The following is a 20,055-nucleotide window of genomic DNA, read 5'->3' as shown; positions in this document are numbered from 1 at the left end:
GATCAGTCATCCGAGAATCGTCACTCAAAAGTTGAGTTCACGAGACTCACAACAATGCAATAGATGATAGTAGATACATAAAATAAGGCAATCTTAATCAATAATGTCTCAAAGTCAGGTCTACCACATAAATGGTAAGGGTACACTAGCCAACCAATTAGGATTGCCGGGCCATGGTAATTTGTTGGTGGGAAGCTGCCTAAACATCAAACAAATGAGACAAAAGGCTGAAATAGTGTGCACATGGCTGGCAAGAGTGAAAATTTCATAAAACTTGGCTGAAAATCGCAGAAATTCAGGTCTGAAATCTGCAGGAAAACAAGCTGAACAGCTTCCCTTTGAGAAGAAAGCTTTCAGCGTTGTTGAGATAACCACATGCTGGTGTGCAGCTGTTGGGGCAGGTTTGTAGCAGTTCAAGCAGATGCAGCAATCGCAAAACATGCAGGGAACAAGCGAAATGAGCAGGTGACACAAACACAGCTAAAAAGTTGGTTTTACCATGCCATTTCTGGAAACTATGGATAAAACACTCACTACCAACAGCTTGAAGGCTTAGTATTTGTCTTCTTCTTGTCTCTCTTTGGCTTCCTAAGAACTTGCCTCATTTATCCCCTTCCCTCAATTTGTAGGTGGTTATGCCTTTCAAGGGGTGTTCATTGTATCAGCTTTAGAATGAATGCGAGTCGCTATCTATCGACTCTTAAGAGGATGAAGTGTTCAATCTAGGTCCTAGAGCCGATAAATATGATTTAAAAAACTTACATATTCATAGTCCATTTATTGCTGAGACTACTGTCAATGAGCACTTGGCTAGATTTGGCCCACTATCAGATCAGATGGCATGCAACCATTGTTACAGGGGTGTCTTTAGAGCCCTCCTATATGTTATCTTTACTTTCAGAGGTCTACATGCCTGCGAGTTATTGCGCACTACCAACACGGCATTTCAAAAAATTATAAATGAGTGATGACAATTAAAAATTTGTAAGATGGATCCCCATAATGCACTTGAATTGAGTCTATATGTTGATCTCTTGCGAGATTGATATCTGAGCAGGCACAACATACTAGGCATAGATAATAAATACATTCAGTTGTTATTGGCAGTATCATTTTTTATCTGGCTTTGCAATTTTTGGTGGACTATGATCCAAGTTCAGATTCTTGTTTCAGTTCACCGCTTTGAGGTTCTTCATGTGGACTACTTGGCTCATGTATTTTTATGCATGGGTTTAATATTATGTGTATTTCATAGATACTTGTTTCCTGATGAGTTTAGTGTTCTGGTGCCGTATAGTTGCAATGTCCTACTGCATTGAGTGCTTTATGATTGTAGTCTCTGTGTCAACTGAAATTAGAAAGTCAGTCAGTCATTTTATTGCAATATGATGCCACAAATTGAACGACTTATAATTTAGGAAGCACTGCCAACAGAGGTTTGACTGAAATTAAAGTAGCTATGCCATGATTTTTCTTGACTTCTAAATCAGCAATTCTACATGGCTAAGCAGCTGACAACAATGTATTTTGTCTTGGCAGATCCTTGACATGGAGACTGCTGACATCAGTTGTAATTTTGAAGAAGCATGTGAATTTATAGATGATTGTGGAAAAGCTGGTGGAAAAGCACTGGTGCATTGCTTCGAAGGGAGAAGTAGAAGTGCAACAGTAGTGCTAGCATATCTAATGATGCGGAAGTATGAGTTGCAAATTGCATCACGTTATTAAATTTCTCTTATGTTCATTTGAATCTGGTATTTTTTAATGATAGATTGTCTGATTTTCATGCTTTTTTGTCTCCTTGTGTTTCTGATCGGTCTCAGGAACCAAACCTTATTACAAGCCTGGGACCAGCTCAAATCTGTGCACTCCCGTGCATGTCCAAATGATGGTTTTATGGGTGCGTTAATTGACCTTGACAGGAAAATTTATGGCACAAACTCAATGGACTGGCAGAAAAAGAAACCCACCTTACAGACTTGTCCTATTTGTGGAAAGAGCGCTGGCTTGAGCATTTCATCACTAAGATACCACTTGGAAAAGTGGCATCCAGAGTATCGGTCTGCAGAGAAGTGAAATTTCAGCTAAGACCCGAACGGACCATTATCACAGGAAGTAATGGTGGCCTATACACACACGCACACACAAGAAGCAGGATTTGAATACGCATAATCATCCATTTTCCTCAGTCTTTTCATTTCCAATTCCCAGTTTGTGTTATCAAGCATGGATGCCATGGATAAACAAGATCACAGGTTTCAGTGTGTCAAGCAAGTCAAAATTGCTACTCTTGACTGTCAGGGTTGTCACATTCCATGTATGTCAACAGTGAGATCTCAGAACATTGTACACAAACACGTTGACAAATTTTCTGTTAGCATTGCCCACAAGGGCGTGCTATTGTAATAGTAATGATTAAAAGCCACAAGCAATGTGATGGCATGCTATCCTAGTTTAGATGATTGAAAGGTCCATACTGGTTTTTGGGCCAGTGCTTCATGCTCTTGCTTGTGGTATTGAGCAATCTTGTGTCTTTGGGATTTTGTTCGTGAAAAGAAATTCAGGGCTTCTGCACAGAACCAGAGGCAGGTTGGTGCTTGCGTGTGTTAGATTGAATGAATGGTGAGGAGCAGGTCTAGAGTTACAATCGCTGCATCTACACACTCGAGTAATGAGAGTTACTTTTTAAAGAAAAACAAGATCTAAATATTTAAAAATTTAGATGGCTTGATCGTGTGACTCACAAAACCTTATATATGATAGGAAAATCATTGTATCGTAACTTGTTAATGTCTTCAAATGGCCAAAATGACATATGAGAGCTTGAGCCACACACCTAGGGATACCATGAATCATCCTAAGAAAGGCCTTATGGTTTTGAGATCAAATATCCTCAATCTTGTCCCATAAGGAGGACAATTACAAGAGACTTGAAGACTTGCTCTAGCTCAAGCAATAGTCTCTTGTATCCTCCTATGTATGTGTAGTTGATTCATTGGTTGAGGTCTCTAATAATTGGATTAGCCACTCATGGATGCTAACACAAATTGCTCTCAAGTTGTCTTTGTAATCTTCATGAACAAATTTGTAAGTTGCCATTAGATAGGCTCTCCATGTATTGGTGTTGTATTCCTAAGGAGCTGCTCTCTAAGCCATTGTATCTCAAAGGAGAGAGACTAAGACTTCACTGATTAATTTATTGCATGGCTTTTGACAATGGTCTAAATCCATATGTGAAGAGTATAAATGCTCTTGAATCTCATAATAGGTGGAACAATAGCAAATGTATTGCTTCTTTGCCTTCAACTCTAGCCCACAAATTGGGAACATGTGCTCCTCAGGAGGTATGGATTTTAAAATTGCTAATCTAAATCTCTAGTTGGTGTGAAGGAGTGAAAAATCAGCTAATAAATAAGTATCTCATGAGAAAGCTCAGGATCCATATATCTTAGGCGAACAATAAATCCATGGTATATCTCATCATGGATAATATATATAAATAACAAGAATATATATATATATATCTAGCACATGGTTACAATATAGAATCTTAGCATGTCTAGGATAAAATCTCCAAAGGTTAGATTCTTTGAGAGCATTCAACGATGTTGGGGTATGATGGCTCAAATCCTCATAGTCTCATGTATCTCATGCCAAGAGGGTTGGGATTTCTAGCTCAATATAACATTGTTGTTCTATTAATGGTCACACTAGGTGGTCACTTACACGATTCGGCATGTGATGAAGCCTTTATCAATAGGGCCCTAAAGAAAGTCCATGTTTTCTATCTAGTGACACATGTACTCCTTGCTTTTGACCTCCTCACTAGAGAGGTTAGGTTAGAAAATCTTAGTGTTTATGAATCTCTTGAAGATAGAGTCCTAGGTATATTTGATCCAAGAAGGCTATAATCTTGGGAGATAGCCCCTAACCCCTTATGGAAAAGGCAATAATAGATACCTTATATCTCAAAGTGGATAGAGCATTGCATATATAGTGTTTAGTTGTCTCCACCTTCAACTATCACCTTTCACATATCTTGTCCTTCAATGCCTCTTTGGAGCATATACCTATCTCAACTCAAAATTGGTTTGAGGAGGTCTACATTTGGGCTATGACACACCATATCCCAAATGTCATATGCATGTTTATGATGTATTTTGGCTTGATGACGAAACCATTCTCAAAAATCTAAGGGTGATCCTTATATACAGCCAACTTCCTATGAACTGGTGGATTTTTGCAAATCGATGTCCTCTTGATGCATGGCTTTGCTAATTGTTATCGAGTTGTATGATGGGCACATCTAGACTATAATTGAGTAGTGGTAGGAGGTCCAACTCAAGGCTTTAGTCCCTTAACCATACACTAGTTTGTGAAAGAAGACATCATATCCCTTGAAAGAAAAACACAACACAACAGAAGATAACAATGAGTATGAGCGCAAGAGGGAATAGGCAAGGATAAATATTTTGTACCATTATATCAAATTGATGGTTGAAGGCTCACATGCACACTCTTGTGAGCTTTGATGATAAAGGGAGATGTCGAATGAAGCACAGTGAGTGAAGAAGGTATGAGTACATATGTGCATCAAGGGTAAGGCCAAGGTATCATGGGTGTGTGAATTGTTCTACCACTGGGCCATATTGGTCTTGGGGCTCTCCCTATCTCTTCATTTATGATTAGTCTTTGTATAAAGAAGGTACCATTCACTAGCATGGATGTTAGAGGGTGCATATTATTCATAGTGATTGAGCTTGTGCTATTATTTCATCTCCTTCATAATTTATTATAACTAGTTGGGGTTTTGTGAACGTAAATATCCATATTTGATTAATTTAATGCATAACCTAATGCACCCATAACATATCTTGTGTGACCACAACAATATCCTCTTGAAAGATGTGGCGATGTGGGAATACTATTTGTATGAAATATGTTTTCATATAACTATAAGTAGTTTGGCTGATGGAGTAAGTATCCAATATATATGTGTGTTCCCATTGTCAAGTCTATATGTACTTATGTTTTTTTCATGTTTCATATATTTTAATGTGTTTTGTTTTAGGTTGGGACTCATATATCACCTCCATTCTTGCTAGGAGCTCCCATTGTAGGACAAGGTGTGGCCTCTACTTCTAAGCCTCATGCTACTGATGTGCAATTCATGGCTAGTTACTACTATGAGGGGAGGGCTCCATGCTAGTATATGCATTGTCCACACATGCACCATTTTGCAATTCCAACACAATTATACAAGAGTTACTAATGACTCATGCATGATTGCATAATTCCAACTATCTCATGCACATGACACAAACTTCATTGAGGATGAGCTTCACTATGTTGGAGAACTAGATATTATTTATGAAGTTATGATTGCATGAGGCTATACACGTACGTGTGTTTGTATAAAATCCTTAATGTATATATTCATATTCTTGACATATCATTTTAAAAGTTCATTATAGAGGTAGAGATGCGCATGAGAAGCACATAGGTTATTGATTTATTAACCCATCAAAGTTATTATGAGATAGGGAAGAACCTTATGTAAGAGCATTGTTTATAGATACTTTTGAGGAACACCTTCTAGCATCATCATTCCAGCCTGAACCCCCTCTCTAGCTATGATCACCAACTTTTTTTCTCTCATGATAATTGTTGGAATTTAACACATAAAGTATATTTCTTGATCACACTATCTAAACACAATCATTGGCTAACTTATGACCAATCATGATCGTTGTGGAACAATTTGGCCTTGTAGGGTCTTTGGCTTGATGGATTGGTACTAAGGTAAGATGATCCAACCAAGAGGAACCCCTAACATAGGGATCTATTTAATGTGGGTGCTAGTAGGAGAGTTAACAAGTCTCTTGCATGTCAAAAATTCTCAGTTACCAATCTATCTTAGGATCCTAGGTTTAGCCATTTCTTTATATTGCCTTACTATGCTAGTGTGGAAGAAGGACCAATTTTTGAGGACAAGCACTGGGAGGTTGACCATGTACATATGGTAAAGGAAGTGACCATATTTGTGTCAAATTTTGGTGAGGTCATGTTGATGCTCTTAAATTCTCCTCAAGGCTCCTTGCAATCTTAGCCTACAAGTGGTTGATAGATCTTAATCTTGGAAAAGTGTGGTAACTTCATTCTCCTGATGAGATTGGAACAATGTAGCTACCCAATTGTCCCATCTCAATGATGCCGTGCTTGAGTGGGATGTATCGTTGCTTTGCAATGTAGAAGAGCATCGTGACCTTGATCTCCTCTATAGAGGAAAAGGTTTTGTGGTTGATGCATGAAAAACACCTCTAAGAAAAGAACTAAGTTCATAGAGTACTATTCGGACTATATCTAAGAGCATGTATATGTGTTCCAATATGCATGACTATTGGCTCATAGAAGTTTAATAGAACTATATAGACATAGTTTGATAGGCTATTTGATATTGTGAATATTGATATAAATGACTCTAGGAGAGGAGTCCATGGCATTGCAAATTGCGTTGGCACCATATTCAAATGGAAAGCATGTGAATCCTTAGAGGGATGACAATAATCCTAATTGTCATAAAAATGGAAGGGTTTTGTGCTCCTCTAAGCTCTAGGATATGTATCCCATATGATTTAATGTATAGCTCTTGGTGAGTCTCACCTTCTCTACTACCAACTACTCATATATTGGTTTTGATGTACCAAACACAATGGGGCCTAGTGGTTGGTGATATGAGAATTCAAAAGTCCCCTTAAAATAAGTATGCCTCCTATGAAGTGCAATGTATAATGAGTCATGATGTGGGTGAGGCAAACTAGAACAATGCAATGTAGATGATGCCATGTGGTCTCTTAATATTTACTTTGATCTACATGTGCTTAGCCTTCTCATCTTACAAGACTACTAGGATCATCTTCTAGCGCTCCTCACTATAAGATGCCTTGTCATTATTTTTGTTAATACATATGATGGCCATGTATAGATGAGCATCATTAACATGAGACTACTAGGAGATTGCTCTTCATAACCACCTAGGGGCCAATTTGACTAATGAGACAAATTTGGGGACCCTTTAAGGGCCAATTACTTGCTCATCAAGTTTGTGACTCATTGCCCTAAGAGGACACCATTGAGACTATTCCACCTAAATGTGTTGTTGACTATTACCAAACTACCACTCTCGGAGAGTTTATCATCATTATCTGGTCAAGTATAAGAATTATCCTATTGAATATGGACACAATGGTTTTTTAAACAACAATTCAAGACAATTGCTTTGTCACCCAACTTAACACTATTAAAAAAATAAAATTGGGTGATTATTTTATTATATTTTACTAGGGATGGAACACATCTAACTCTTTTCCTAAACCTTGATCACTTTATTGGTTCCTTAGTAAGTAGTGTTACTCAAGTAATTGTTGTTAGCATTTTGTTATAATTAAGGGTACTTGTAGGTAGTGTTATCCTAGGCAATAGAAGTTAATGTTACTTTAGGGACAAAATACCTTTACAGTGGGCTTTCCTTTTCTACTAGTTAATTCATGTAATATTGATATTGCTATTATTTTGTTTAAATGGTTTAATATTTCAATTTTTGGATATAGATGATAATTATGATGAGGATAGGAATGTGATTTTATGAATGATTCTTGGAGTGAAAACAATTTGATTTATGAGAATTCAACTTCCCCAAGCATTATTGTGACCGTCAGATTTTAGTTACAAATAGTAGGACTTTGTATCCATTGATATTCGACTATGGTTTATCTTTTTATAGTTGTAACATGATGTGCCACACTCCATATATAGCTAACTCCACCCACAATTTGTGGGATGATAATAAAATATTTTAGATCATATGACAAGTGTTTGTGAGTTGGAGAAAAAAACCTCAATATTTGTGAGTGTTATTTTTGCGAGCTTTCGATTTCATGCTTTTGTAATTGAAATTGATTTTTCGAGCTTTTTCAAGCTTGCAACAAGACGTATAGTATCTAGAATTGAGGAAGTTGTGGTACAAAATTCTAGAAATTTTCCAAGATTGCTACACCCAAAACTTTTGCATCACCCAAAAAGAGTACAATATCTAGAAAGAGTATAGGCAACCTTCCTCCAGTGAGCAATGGAGAACTTCTGTATCTCCCAAAAAGAGTACAATATCTAGAAATTTTCCAAGATTGCTGCACCCTAATCTTCTTGCAATAAGAAAGGACATGCCACACCCTACTGACGTGAGCCTGATGATAAGGGGGTCAAAACAATGAACGAGTTGTGCTTATTTTTGGGCTTTCTACGTGACAGGGCATATCTTATGTGATTGCCCTAACATAAAGGCGAGGTCACTGGGAGTTAGTGCAGGATGATGTATAACCATGTGCTCCTTAGGTCGAAGGCTAAGTATGTGCACGTACACATAATACATATGTTTGTAGGCAAGAAATGCCTTTTGGGCAGATTCTCTTCTTTGAAAATCAGGACAAGTGCACCTAGGCTCTTCTTTGATGTGCACATCATAACAACTCTGTGTCAAGTCTCAAAATACTGAATGTTGCCTCTCAAGTTTCACTATCTCCTCTAAGAAGGTCGCAACACTGCAAGCAGTTGCCTCTATTCTCTTTTGTGCATCTTTGGAAATTCCATGCCTCCACTTGTGTCTCCTCCCACTTGAACCACCCTCTACAGAAGTACGAGGTTTTCTCTTCTTATTCTTTGATGGTATTGCAAAGGAGGCAAACTTGAAACCAACATATTTTAGACTGCTACACTCTTTCTTTGATATATTTGTCCCTATATTAATTGGCCACACAAAAGAAACTATTGGTGATACTATCACTTGTTTTTGCACAACATTTGTATGTGTGACATCATGAATGCAAAACCATATCCATTGTGCAATGGTCTTGTCCTTATAGGCTCTCTCGGACCAAAAGCATGGTGCAACTAGCCCCACTTGCCTAATTCGCAACTTGTTGCTACAACTCTTTCTACCCTCCATACCAAAACATTTTCTCACACAATTAGGTGGCATCCTTCGTAAAACCCACTCTAGCTGTGCCACTTCTACCTCTTCTACATAAGTTAATGTTTCTACATTTGACACATTTACTTCACTTTCCAAGGGCCTAACTGGTATCTCTTCATTCTCCTTAGCATCCTGAATATATATATCTTCCAACTCGCCATCATCAAACTGTATACTTCATGACCTAACCCTATTTTTCCATTGCCTTGATTCAATCACATATCCTAGCTTGTGGGAACTTGCAGCTGCTCCAGTTCCCTTCTTTTTTCTATGCACAGAGTCCCTATCACTTTGCATTGTGGGCTCCTCATACAAAGGACTACCGACTACAACACTTTGCAAAGCACATGCAACAGAGGTAGGATTTGGGGATTCCCTTTTGCTAGCATTAGCCATCAAAGAGTTCGCCATTGAAGGCCCAGATCCAATATACCTACCCGTGATATAGCCCAACCTCTTTGCACATTGGATATATGCATTCAAAACATTACTAAGAATGCATCATAGAGTGATATGTTTCATTTTCCACCTTCACCTACTAACCAGTTAGCATGGATGCTTTCCGACAAGTTTATGCTTGGAATGTGAGCACGTTCCCAGGGACTTTTGTTATCCTATAGAGTCAAATCCAAGAACAAAGTTAGTATCTCTCTCCATTAGTACATTGTGTAGCAATTCTTTTAATGAGCTAAGAAAAACAATAGACCTACATGAGATTCAATTCCTCCCCAATGGGAAATTCTTTAATGGCACCATTTTAACCACCTATCCAAAGCCTTAATGTTATCCTTGTTTACATTTTGTGCCCACCAATCTTGGATAGCAAAGGCATGAAGTGATGCCTATTGACTTGTCGTTGCTAGCCTCTATGCTTCACACATTTTAATGTGATGCATGTGTTTATCTATAATGACTAATTTCTCGGTATGCCTTTGTAAACTTTGCTCCCCATGAAAAAGAAAAGAGTGCTCTCTCCCTTCCATTGTGTTATGTGATCCTCCATTATATATAACCCTTACTGCCAACCAATTTGCACTTGCCTCATCAGACATGAATCCAACAAAGTCAGGAGGATCATGGCTACATTGAACCATGATGAAATTCAGATTTTTCCATAACAAGAGTTGAGACTCTTCATCCTCCTCTTCAAATTCACATATTGCAATCACCTACAATGCCCTCATGCTAGTTGTTGATTGATACATTAGCATTGTATTTGCTAGCAACAATTCAATTTTAATGTAAGCTATAATAATGTTACCACATATCCAGGATCATAAATAGAACAAGACATTGTTGCCCATCCATCAATCCTATGGGTGTGATCAAAGTGCACCCATGCACTTTGTAGATCTCTAGTTCATGTTTACCTCATACAATTCACTAAGTCCATCCCTGATGCTGGTCCCTTAGTGGGCATTTTATGGCCAGAAGCACTTCTCCTTGGCATCACCTTGCCCATGAAATCTACTTCCATGGAAAATTGCAAAGACACAATACTTTTGCAAAATAAGTATGTTGTCATTCCCATCACCAATGACCTTAACTTGATTAGCTCTCTCTTGTGAAACAATACCTTTGAACCTGTGTGTTTACTAGATGGTTATATCAAATGTAAGGCATACAACATTAGTACAAAGTAATGATACAAAAGCTTACCATTTATTTTGCACCAGTGGCATCATTTCTTCTAAAAAATGATTAAGATCCACCTCAGTCACCTCTGATTCATCTTCTTTCGTCAAAGATTCAAATAATATCTGCCAAGCAACTAGCATCTGTATTTTTCGTGGGCCTTCCTTTTTGATTTTTAGGATTGTGCTGACAAGGATCCATACCTTTTCAATGGTTGCCCTCTTTGTGCCTTGTTGAACATTGTGAGCATGCTCCCCAACATGGATCACCAATTGTGTCAGTGTAGGGTCTAGAGGAAGACACATCCTTGCTTTGGCTACCCACATGCAACTCCTCCTCAATATTTGTGTCATGCATCTTTGTGTGCACACCTCTGTAATTGTATTCAACTTTTGACATCATCACTTGGTCAACATCCTTGCTATCATATGAGGGTATATCAAGATACATTAGAGTTGACTTGCTACCAATACCACATTTTATTGACTCAATACTATCAGATACATACACATAATCGTTTGAGTGCATGATGGAGTAGGTGGTTGATAGTGTGCTACTAATCATGTAGTGTGCATGCCCTTCATGATCCCATCTTGGAGACACATTGACATTGTTTGCTCCACCTTCATGCTCTATGATGGCTTGCAACCCTTGAAATTTTTGTGTTGGAGGCAATAGTTTCTATAGGTAGTTTTCACTTAGAACAAGCTCTCCATTTCTAACTGTGTGCTCTATGTAATCATCAGCTATTCTCCATGACAAAATGGCAAAACTTGACATGTGCTCTTTGTTGGGTTGGAAATTGATGAAAAATAAGACAACTCTATATTGAGCTTACAATGTGGATTTGTTAAAGAGAAGGCAACAACTCTCGAATAATTGAGGAAACTGCAAAGGAAAAAGGGTGTCATAGAGGATTTCTCAAGAGGGCTTGAATAATGTAAAAGTTGTAGTGGGTGGCCGTCTCATTGCAACTTGAGAAGACTAATTAATGAATTAGCAGAATCATCAAAATTTAAGAGCCACAAAAGGACTATCCATTTATGACACATCATAGAGAATGTTTAGTAGTGACGGCTCAATAACTCTAAAACATCATTAGATTGAGTGAGAGACTTGCAATGAGAGATGTAAAAAAAATGACACAAAAGGACATTTGGGCTGTTTGCTGGGACATATTACACAATAGAGAAACATATAAGAGTAGGCATGATTGGGTGTAGTCTCTTATTAAAGGCTTTAAATATGCTATTGTCTCTCTAGCATTTAAATCCACCCCATGGCCTAGATTACTCCAAATAGAAATATCCAGTTGCAAGCATCAACCCACGTGCACATGTCCTAGGTTTAAAGGAAGTTCAAGGTAGCATTAGCTTTCTATAAAAATATTGTTGCATTAGCTTCTATAAAAGGTAATTGTTCAAGGTAATTATCAGTTTTATCTTTCTATAAAAAATGGTTATATGAAGGTTTGGATGATAATATCTCTTGTTGAAAGACCCTTCATTTTGTTGCTATGCATGAACTTGAGTAGTCTGGGACAAATGTGCATTTCCTAATCCTTTGGTCCCTACTTGGTGATTTAATGGTCAAGGGTAAGAAAAAGCAAATCATTGATTTTAGGACTATCAAATCGGATGACCGAATGGATTTGGAGGTTGCAAATTGGATGAATTTCAAGACGTGACATCGATTGAATGAATTTTGACCTAGATAAATTGCCAACCACAATATCAATCAGTCAATATGAATCATAATTAGGTGAATCTAGAGATCTTTAACTGGATGAATTTTCCAATGTGATGTTAGTTGGATGAAGTTGGAGATTTTCCATTAGAAAAATTTGGATGAATTCCAATTGAAAAATTGCATTTGGGGAATTGCCAAATTTAATGGCCTTGATGGCCTTTACGATGGACAATCAAGAAATTTTCTAGCACAATGGACAATCAAATGAACTTGGAAGAGAAAGGCACACGGTTGATTGTAGGTAATGAAACCTTAATGAGCTGAATATAGTTGCACATTAGTCTTCTTGAGGCCTTGTGGCCTCAAATGGCCTCATGAGTGTCGGTAGGCCCTAAGGCCTTATTATTTGTTGGGTGAACTTTTGAAAGGCAAGGGATTTTGATTATCCAATTCGTGTGAGAGAGCATACAAAAGCAGGTGCAGGCTTATACTAAATAGACCATAGGAGCCGCCAAATTGTCTACGCGGATGCAAATTGTTTAACATCGCAAGGGAATGTGTTTAAGATCACAAGTCTGATTCGATCAGAGTGCGCCTACTCTAAGCATCTACAAATTGGCAAAGATTCATCGCTAGTTCACGTGCGTGTATATTAATGCATTCTCTTCACTTCACGTGCATAAACAAGAAAACCGTCCTGCAGGTTTATATTAATGCATTTGAGTAGAGAGAAAATAATCTTCCCTTCATGTGCATACTAGCCCTGGCTCGCGCCGGGGCGGGCACGATTTTTGCGGGCGGGGGCTGGATGTCTCGTGTTCTCTTTTTTTTCTTGTAGGGGAGGTGGGGCTGCCACGTGGCACCCATCCCCCACCTCTCGTTAACTAATAGTATAGAAATAGGAAAATACTTTTTCTTGGCTTATGGATAAGCTACTTTAGCTACGTGTTCACATGCATTAGGCATAGTAGTAGCACAAGCACAAACACATACTCATAGGGACATATAGGCACACATAGATATGCACAAAAACATGCACACATAAAGATACATATAAAAGCACATTATGCTCATTGACTTGTACATATTTATATATATGTATATTTATATATAAGGCCTCAATGTAAGTACAAGCACACTAAAAAATACATCCATATATATAAACCACTCACAGTTTCTATACCCAAGAGGCCATAAAGCATAACATAAATACATAAACACATATAGGTATATACACTCTCCTCTTTCTCACCTATCATATTCTTTAGTATCTACACTCATCTCTTACCCTCTCTGCTCTCACTGATGTTATTGGAATAGAAAAAAGCCCAAGCGTGATAGTAGGCCCATTCCTAGGGCTCAATGTTCACATAGAAAAGATGAGATAATATATCCTAGGTTTTACTACTTATGATGCCCAAATAGGATATTGCAAGGTCTTTGTCCAAAGTGCACATATCCTAGGTTTTAGTACCAAAATGAAGTTACTTATGATGCTCAAGCTACTTAGACAAAGACTAATTTGGGCTTGTAACGTTGTTCTTTATTTCTAGGATAATATGCAACCTTATATTGGACCTTGTCCCAAGATGTGCACGTGTAAGTTGCTTGATACATCTGCTTTTAGAATGGGGGGAGAGGTAGATCCTAGTCATGAGAAAAAGTAGCCAAGACAACATGCCACTAGGTAGAGGAGGAGATGGAGACAAATATGGGAGTGAGCAACTATAAGATGGATGTGGATATGAGAGAGAGAGAGAGAGAGAGAGAGAGAGAGAGAGAGAGAGAGAGAGAGAGAGAGAGAGAGAGAGAGAGAGAGAGAGAGAGAGAGAGAGAGAGAGAGAGAGAGAGGATGTGGATATGCGATGGAATTGTTGTGTAATTTTGCATGTGTATCCACAAGAGAGAAGGTGTATCTTAGCACATATGTGTATGTTTATATTCCCACATGTTGACACATGTGGACATGTATGTGTATGTCTATATGGAATTGTTGTGTGATTTTTTATGTGTATCCATGAGAGAGAAGGTGTATCTTGGCATATGTGTGCATGCCTATATGTCCACATGTTGATGGCATGCATAAGATTGACAAGAGTTGTGTGGGTGTCCTCACTTTGTGGCTATGCTAAAAAGCAGTAAATAATGGCATTATGAATTTTAATTTTCTTTGTGGTGTATGGTCATATTGCATATTATGGCACCAAAAAGAGTGCATGGCAAGAGAAAGGAATATGTCTCATATCATAGTAAATGTCAAGTCAACATATGAAGCTACATTTGGGATGTGCTCCCAGATGGATCATAGACCAAGAAGCATCATCACATGTGAGACCTTTGAACACTCCTCCAAAGAAGAAAGGATGTGGTCCAAAAAGATGTGCGTAGATGGGGACTCCAATACTATTGACGAGATTGCTGAGCAGACGTGTAGTCACTTATATGTTTATTTCATTTATATGTCACTGTTTCTTATTGTTACTCATTGCTATTTATCGTTATATATATAATTGCTTTGCTACTATTGTTTTTTATTGTTGTTTATTAACGTCTGTGTTTATAGAGACCAATATGCACCATGAGAGTTTGGACGATAATGAAAATATGAGTGGTGATAAATGTTCAAGGGGAGGCTGAGGATGGAAAATAACAAAAGCACTCAAGGTGCCTAGGTAAGAAAGCCTCTCTAGGCTTGATAAAGGATGCACTGAGCCGGTTTTATGTCAAGAAGAGGATGTTGCCTCCTATCGTGCCTCTTTGTAGATTGGTGGCTCATGAGGCAGTCAGATTTGCCATAGACGATGCTTAGTGGTTGATTCCTTCCTTTGATTCTACTGGCTATCTAGAGACTATGGGACACTTCCTTATGCCAGTTGCGTGTCCTAGAGGGGAGACAATACCTCTGATAGCCAACAATCTAGATGATTGGGGTTCGATTTGACGTCAAAGAAATGAGGAGTTTGAGAGGGCTCTTGGGAGAGAATGGCAAGATCTTAGCGGCAAGAAGTTCTTGGTTTGTGATGAAAACCATAGGCTAAAAACATGGTGGAGACGTATCAAAGAAAGTAAGTAATAATTTATACTTTGTCCAGGCACTGAATATATATATCCTATTCTTATGTTATCTAATTTTCGATTATAGAGTACTCCGATAATGCTCAATTTCATATTTGTGTACGGTGTCAATTCATTGAGGTGCCAAAGGAGAAGAAAGTAGAGTTACTACGAATTGGATACCACCAATGCGTAAGTCTTCGTCCTTCAATTGTGCTTCTCATTGTCATATTTATTATTACATTCTCATATTATGCTTATGTTTATTTCCAATAGTATTTCTAGGGTGCATGTTACTCCAAATATTGCTCATGAGGTGTACATGTTCCAAAAGTTTGGTCTTGCAAACAAAGAATACATTCTAGATAGATTGAGTCAAGACATGAGGAAGTGGGCTGAGGTTGAGATGAGCATAGAGAGAAGAAATTATCATGGTCCCACTTCATGGTGTAACTCTCCTTGCAGTTTAATATCTCAGCTTGAATATAGAAGTGCTTTTCTATCTCTAGCTCTCTTGTATGGAATGTGCTTTTCTATTTGTTGGGGGTAAAGTCACATCTGCCTAGCTGCCCATGTATTACTACATTGACAGTACCCGCCACACTGCACACTGCAGGTGGCAGGTACCTGTCACCGTCACTTTATTCTTTATTCTTTAGTGACAGTTTGAATAAAGGAAGGCCAGGTCACACATTGTGACTGTTGAAGTTCCCATTTATGTCTCTATCTCTCTTCTTGCTCTTGCTCTCAACCATAGCTCACTTCCAAGCAAGCTTTGATCCTTCTCACCTTTCAACTGGTATCAGAGCTTTGGATTAGAGCTTGATCATGGAGCTTGGCCCGGCATTACTTCAGCCCGGATTGAATACCTAGACCTTGGAGCTTCAATGCTAGCCATGGCTTCTTCCCCCCGAGGTAAGATTTCATCTCCCGCCTCTCCCCAGCCCTCATAGGCTCTTTGCAAGTGTTCCTTGGCTTCATTGGGTACCTTGTATGCCCTTATTTTTCCCCTTATCCTTAGTATAACTAGCAGGCCCCACAGTCAACTCACGTTTTTTTGCGCATGTTTCAAAATCTGGCTTAAAAATCCTATTTTTTCTCATATCTCGGGCATTCGGAACTCGATTTAGGCAAGGTAAGAGTCTAACTTGGGGTTTTGGCATGCTTCAGATGCGATGGCGATGTCAGATCTGCCAAATTCAGATCATATCATTGTCTACAACAAATGTGAGTTGATTTACAACAAGAAAATGTCATGCGCTTAGCTTACGTGATGCTCTCGAGGCTTGGTATTTGATGCCCAGATATTTTGGGGATGTTTTTCCAATGTTTTGAGATGCTTTGGGACTTGGTTTAAGCTTCCATAGCTCGATTTATATAGGGATTTACTGTTGTACATTGTTTGGGCAACAAGGTTTTATCAGGGATGGCTTATGCATAATGCTCTTTGTTGACATTCAGGTGTCCTATTGGATGTATTGATGCTTGGTCATCATGGTTTATGCCCGGATATGCTATTTGAGAGCTATTGAGCCTTGATTTGGATGCGCGCACTTCGTTGTTGGTTGGGATTTATGCTACCTTGGTTGATAGGCTATTTTACCTCTAGTTTGGTTATGCCTATTGGTTTCAGGCTATGTCTTTGGGATATGCAATAAAGTATTGATCTTCGAGGTACGACATCGAGCTTGTCTTTGGTTCCAGATCTTCATTTGAGCTTGAGCTCAGCTTTGAAATGCATTTGATGCTTCGTCTTGGATGTACATATAGCCTGTATGTTACCTATGTCTGGCCGGTCTTGACATGCTTGGCCTATGCCACTACTACATACTACTTACATTGTTTGGAGCCGATTGCTACTAGTGCCTTGTCTTGGCTTGCATATGGCTTTTGGAAAATTACTTGGGATATTTCTTGGCTTGCCAGAGTTGTATTTGGGATACAGTTGATGTCTATGGATGCTCTAATTAGAGGCTACAGAGCCTATATGCTCATGATGTCTGGTCTTGGATCTTTCATCACTAGTGCTCTCATATGCTTTTGTTGAGCTTCTTGGCTTGATCCATATGGCTTTTGTGCAAGTGGGAGCATCGTTGGATGTTTGATTGACATTGAGTAGGTGGTTTATGCTATTGAGCTTTGAGTCTTCTAAGATTGGGATCTTTTTCACTTGGATGTTGCATGGTTGATATGCCATGGTCCATATACATGTACCTGGGCTGATTTGGGCTTTGCACTCCCTGAGCATACACCTCTTTGTGTTAGGTCTTGCCAGTGTTGTGTACACTTTTCCCTATTACACAGGGGGTGTGCCAGCTTACTGACGGATTCGTATGACATGCTTGGGTGTTTGCTCAATGTCCGTACGACTATCATATGCTGATTTATGCTCACTTGATGTTGGTTATGCTTTGATAGTCCATGGTTGACTTGGTGCACTGATTTGCCTATAGTTTGCTCTCATTGTACTTGACTGTAATTTATTACAACAAGCGGTTATATATAGATTGATGTGGAATTTTCATGCTGAATCATCTTGATTTTATGTACTTTTGATGGTACACGGTGGGCAACATCATTAGCTATCAGTTTGTGGTCATTTTGCCTTGGTTTTGATGGTATTTTGGCTGTTTACAGTAGAAAACGGCAAGCAGTTTTGAACTATCTGCACTGTTTTGGACTGCATTATGGGTTCTTCTTCCACTGACAGTGCTATCTTCAACATCACTAAGCTTGATGGTACAAATTATGCCTATTAGAAGAGCCAAGTTTGGCAGGTATTGGTGTAGAAATCGTAGATAAAACCATTAAGGATGCATGGCGAGCAGCCTTAAATTATGACTGATGACGAATGGGATGGGCTTGATGAGTTATGCAAGTATTTTCTCACTGAATAGGTGCATTATAATGTGATTGAAGAAGCACAGAGTGCTTGGCAGCTTTGGGATAAAATTAAGAACCTCTATGACAAGAAAAGTCCAGCAAGTTAGATGTATTGGCTGACGCAAATTATGGACCTACGCATAAAGGAGGATATGACAATGTTTGCTCATTTGAGCCAGTTCCATGCTATTCTCAAGAACTTGACTTCACAGGGTATTATCTTTAATGATGGGGTTACTCCATTGTTTTTTCTTGGGACTCTAAGTGAGTCATGGGATGTATTCCGCACTGCCTTATGTGCTCCTGCTACTATTTTGAACTTGTTGATGTAGAGAGTACTCTTCTGTCGGAAGAGATTAACCGTAAGAACTTGGATGCCTCTCGTGTGTCACATGCTTTGATTGTTAGAGGCAGAGATGGTAATGGCAAGAATGACCGTGGGAATGGCCATGGCAGAGACTTGTAGAAGTCTAGGTCTAAGTCGCGTGGTAAGTCGTGCAGCAAGTCTTGTGAGAGAAATGCTAATGTGACATGTCATCATTGTGGAAAAAAGGGTCATATACGCCCACAATGTCATGAGTTGCGCAATGAGAACCACAAAGAGAAGGGGAAAGACAAAGTACAAGAAAATTCCTCTGATCGCAGCATTATGCTACGAAATCTAGTGTGAAAATCGAGGAGATAAATGTCATGTAGACTGATGACTCCGATGAGGAGCACATACAGCTAGTTCTTGTGATGCTATGTCATTGACCAATGTTCACTCTATGTATGCACAGTTTTGGATTTTGGATTCTGGTGCTTCATTTCATGTTACACCATGTCGTGAGTGGTTCCACTCCTACCGCACTATCTTTGGTTCAGTTCGCTTGGGTGATGACATGTCATTTGCTATTGTTAGCATTGGGAATGTACGATTGCAGTTCTCCACTGGCAGTACTTTTCTGTTACAGGATGTACATCATGTACCTACGCTTACCCACAATCTTATGTTTGCAGGGCAACTTGATGATGCTGGGTTTCATGTTTCATTTGGGGATTCTTCCTAGAAGATCACCCGTGGTAGACTTGTGCTTGTTAGAGGTGCCAAAGCTGGCAGCCTCTATCCTCTTGTAGTTGATGGGTCCTTTGTTGACCATGTTTTGTCAGTGGGTTCCATCCCACATGTATCTCTTTGGCATGCCCGTTTGGGCTATATATCCTTGAAGGGAATGAAAATGCTTTCTAGTTTGCAGTACTTACCGCCCCTTGACTATGCATGTTTTGATTCATGTGAGCATTGTCTTTATGGCAGACAGACTAGAAATACACATAAGAAGTCTGGTAGGACATGCATGAGTGAGCCCCTGGCATTGGTATATTCGGATGTTTGTGGGCCCATGCCCTGTCAGTCTATGGGTGGTGCAAAGTATTTTGTGACGTTCATTGACGATTTTTCACGTAAAGTCTGGGCTTACCCCATTAAGCTTAAGTCCGATATCTTGGAGAGATGGCTTGCATTTGTTGAAAACCAAACTGGGCATAGACTGAAATGCCTTAGTACTAACACTAGGGGAGAATATGTGTCACGTGCTTTTGAGCAACTATGTGACGAGAGGGGTATTAAGCATCAATTGACCGCCCCCTATAAGCCCCAGAATGGTTTGGCTGAGCGGATGAATAGAATCATCCAGGAGCGTGTACGCAATATGCTTAGCCATGCAGGCTTACCACTGAGCTTTTGGGCTGAGGTAGTCAGTAAAATTGTGCATGTCATAAATAGATCA

General features: G+C 39.0%; 1 protein-coding gene across 2 annotated transcripts in view; it reads left to right on the top strand.

Moving 5' to 3' along the window:
- LOC148019355 (dual specificity protein phosphatase family protein) overlaps positions 1–2,612 on the top strand; it is a 93,414-nt gene extending 90,802 nt beyond the window's left edge. Inside the window, exons 9-10 of one of the 2 annotated variants that reach the window (XM_087661001.1) lie at positions 1,540–1,697; positions 1,824–2,612. In XM_087661001.1, the coding sequence (XP_087517127.1) occupies positions 1,540–1,697; positions 1,824–2,076 (411 nt within the window). In that variant the 3' untranslated portion in view covers positions 2,077–2,612. The remainder of the gene's footprint in view (positions 1–1,539; positions 1,698–1,823) is intronic. The other variant, XM_087661000.1, reaches the window with a different exon arrangement.
- The last annotated feature ends 17,443 nt before the right edge of the window (positions 2,613–20,055 follow it).

Source organism: Lygodium microphyllum, chromosome 20 (assembly GCF_053477565.2).
Source record: "Lygodium microphyllum isolate KBCC chromosome 20, Lygodium_microphyllum_v1.1.10, whole genome shotgun sequence".
Lineage (NCBI taxonomy): Eukaryota > Viridiplantae > Streptophyta > Polypodiopsida > Schizaeales > Lygodiaceae > Lygodium > Lygodium microphyllum.
This window is presented reverse-complemented; position numbering and strand designations above follow the sequence as displayed.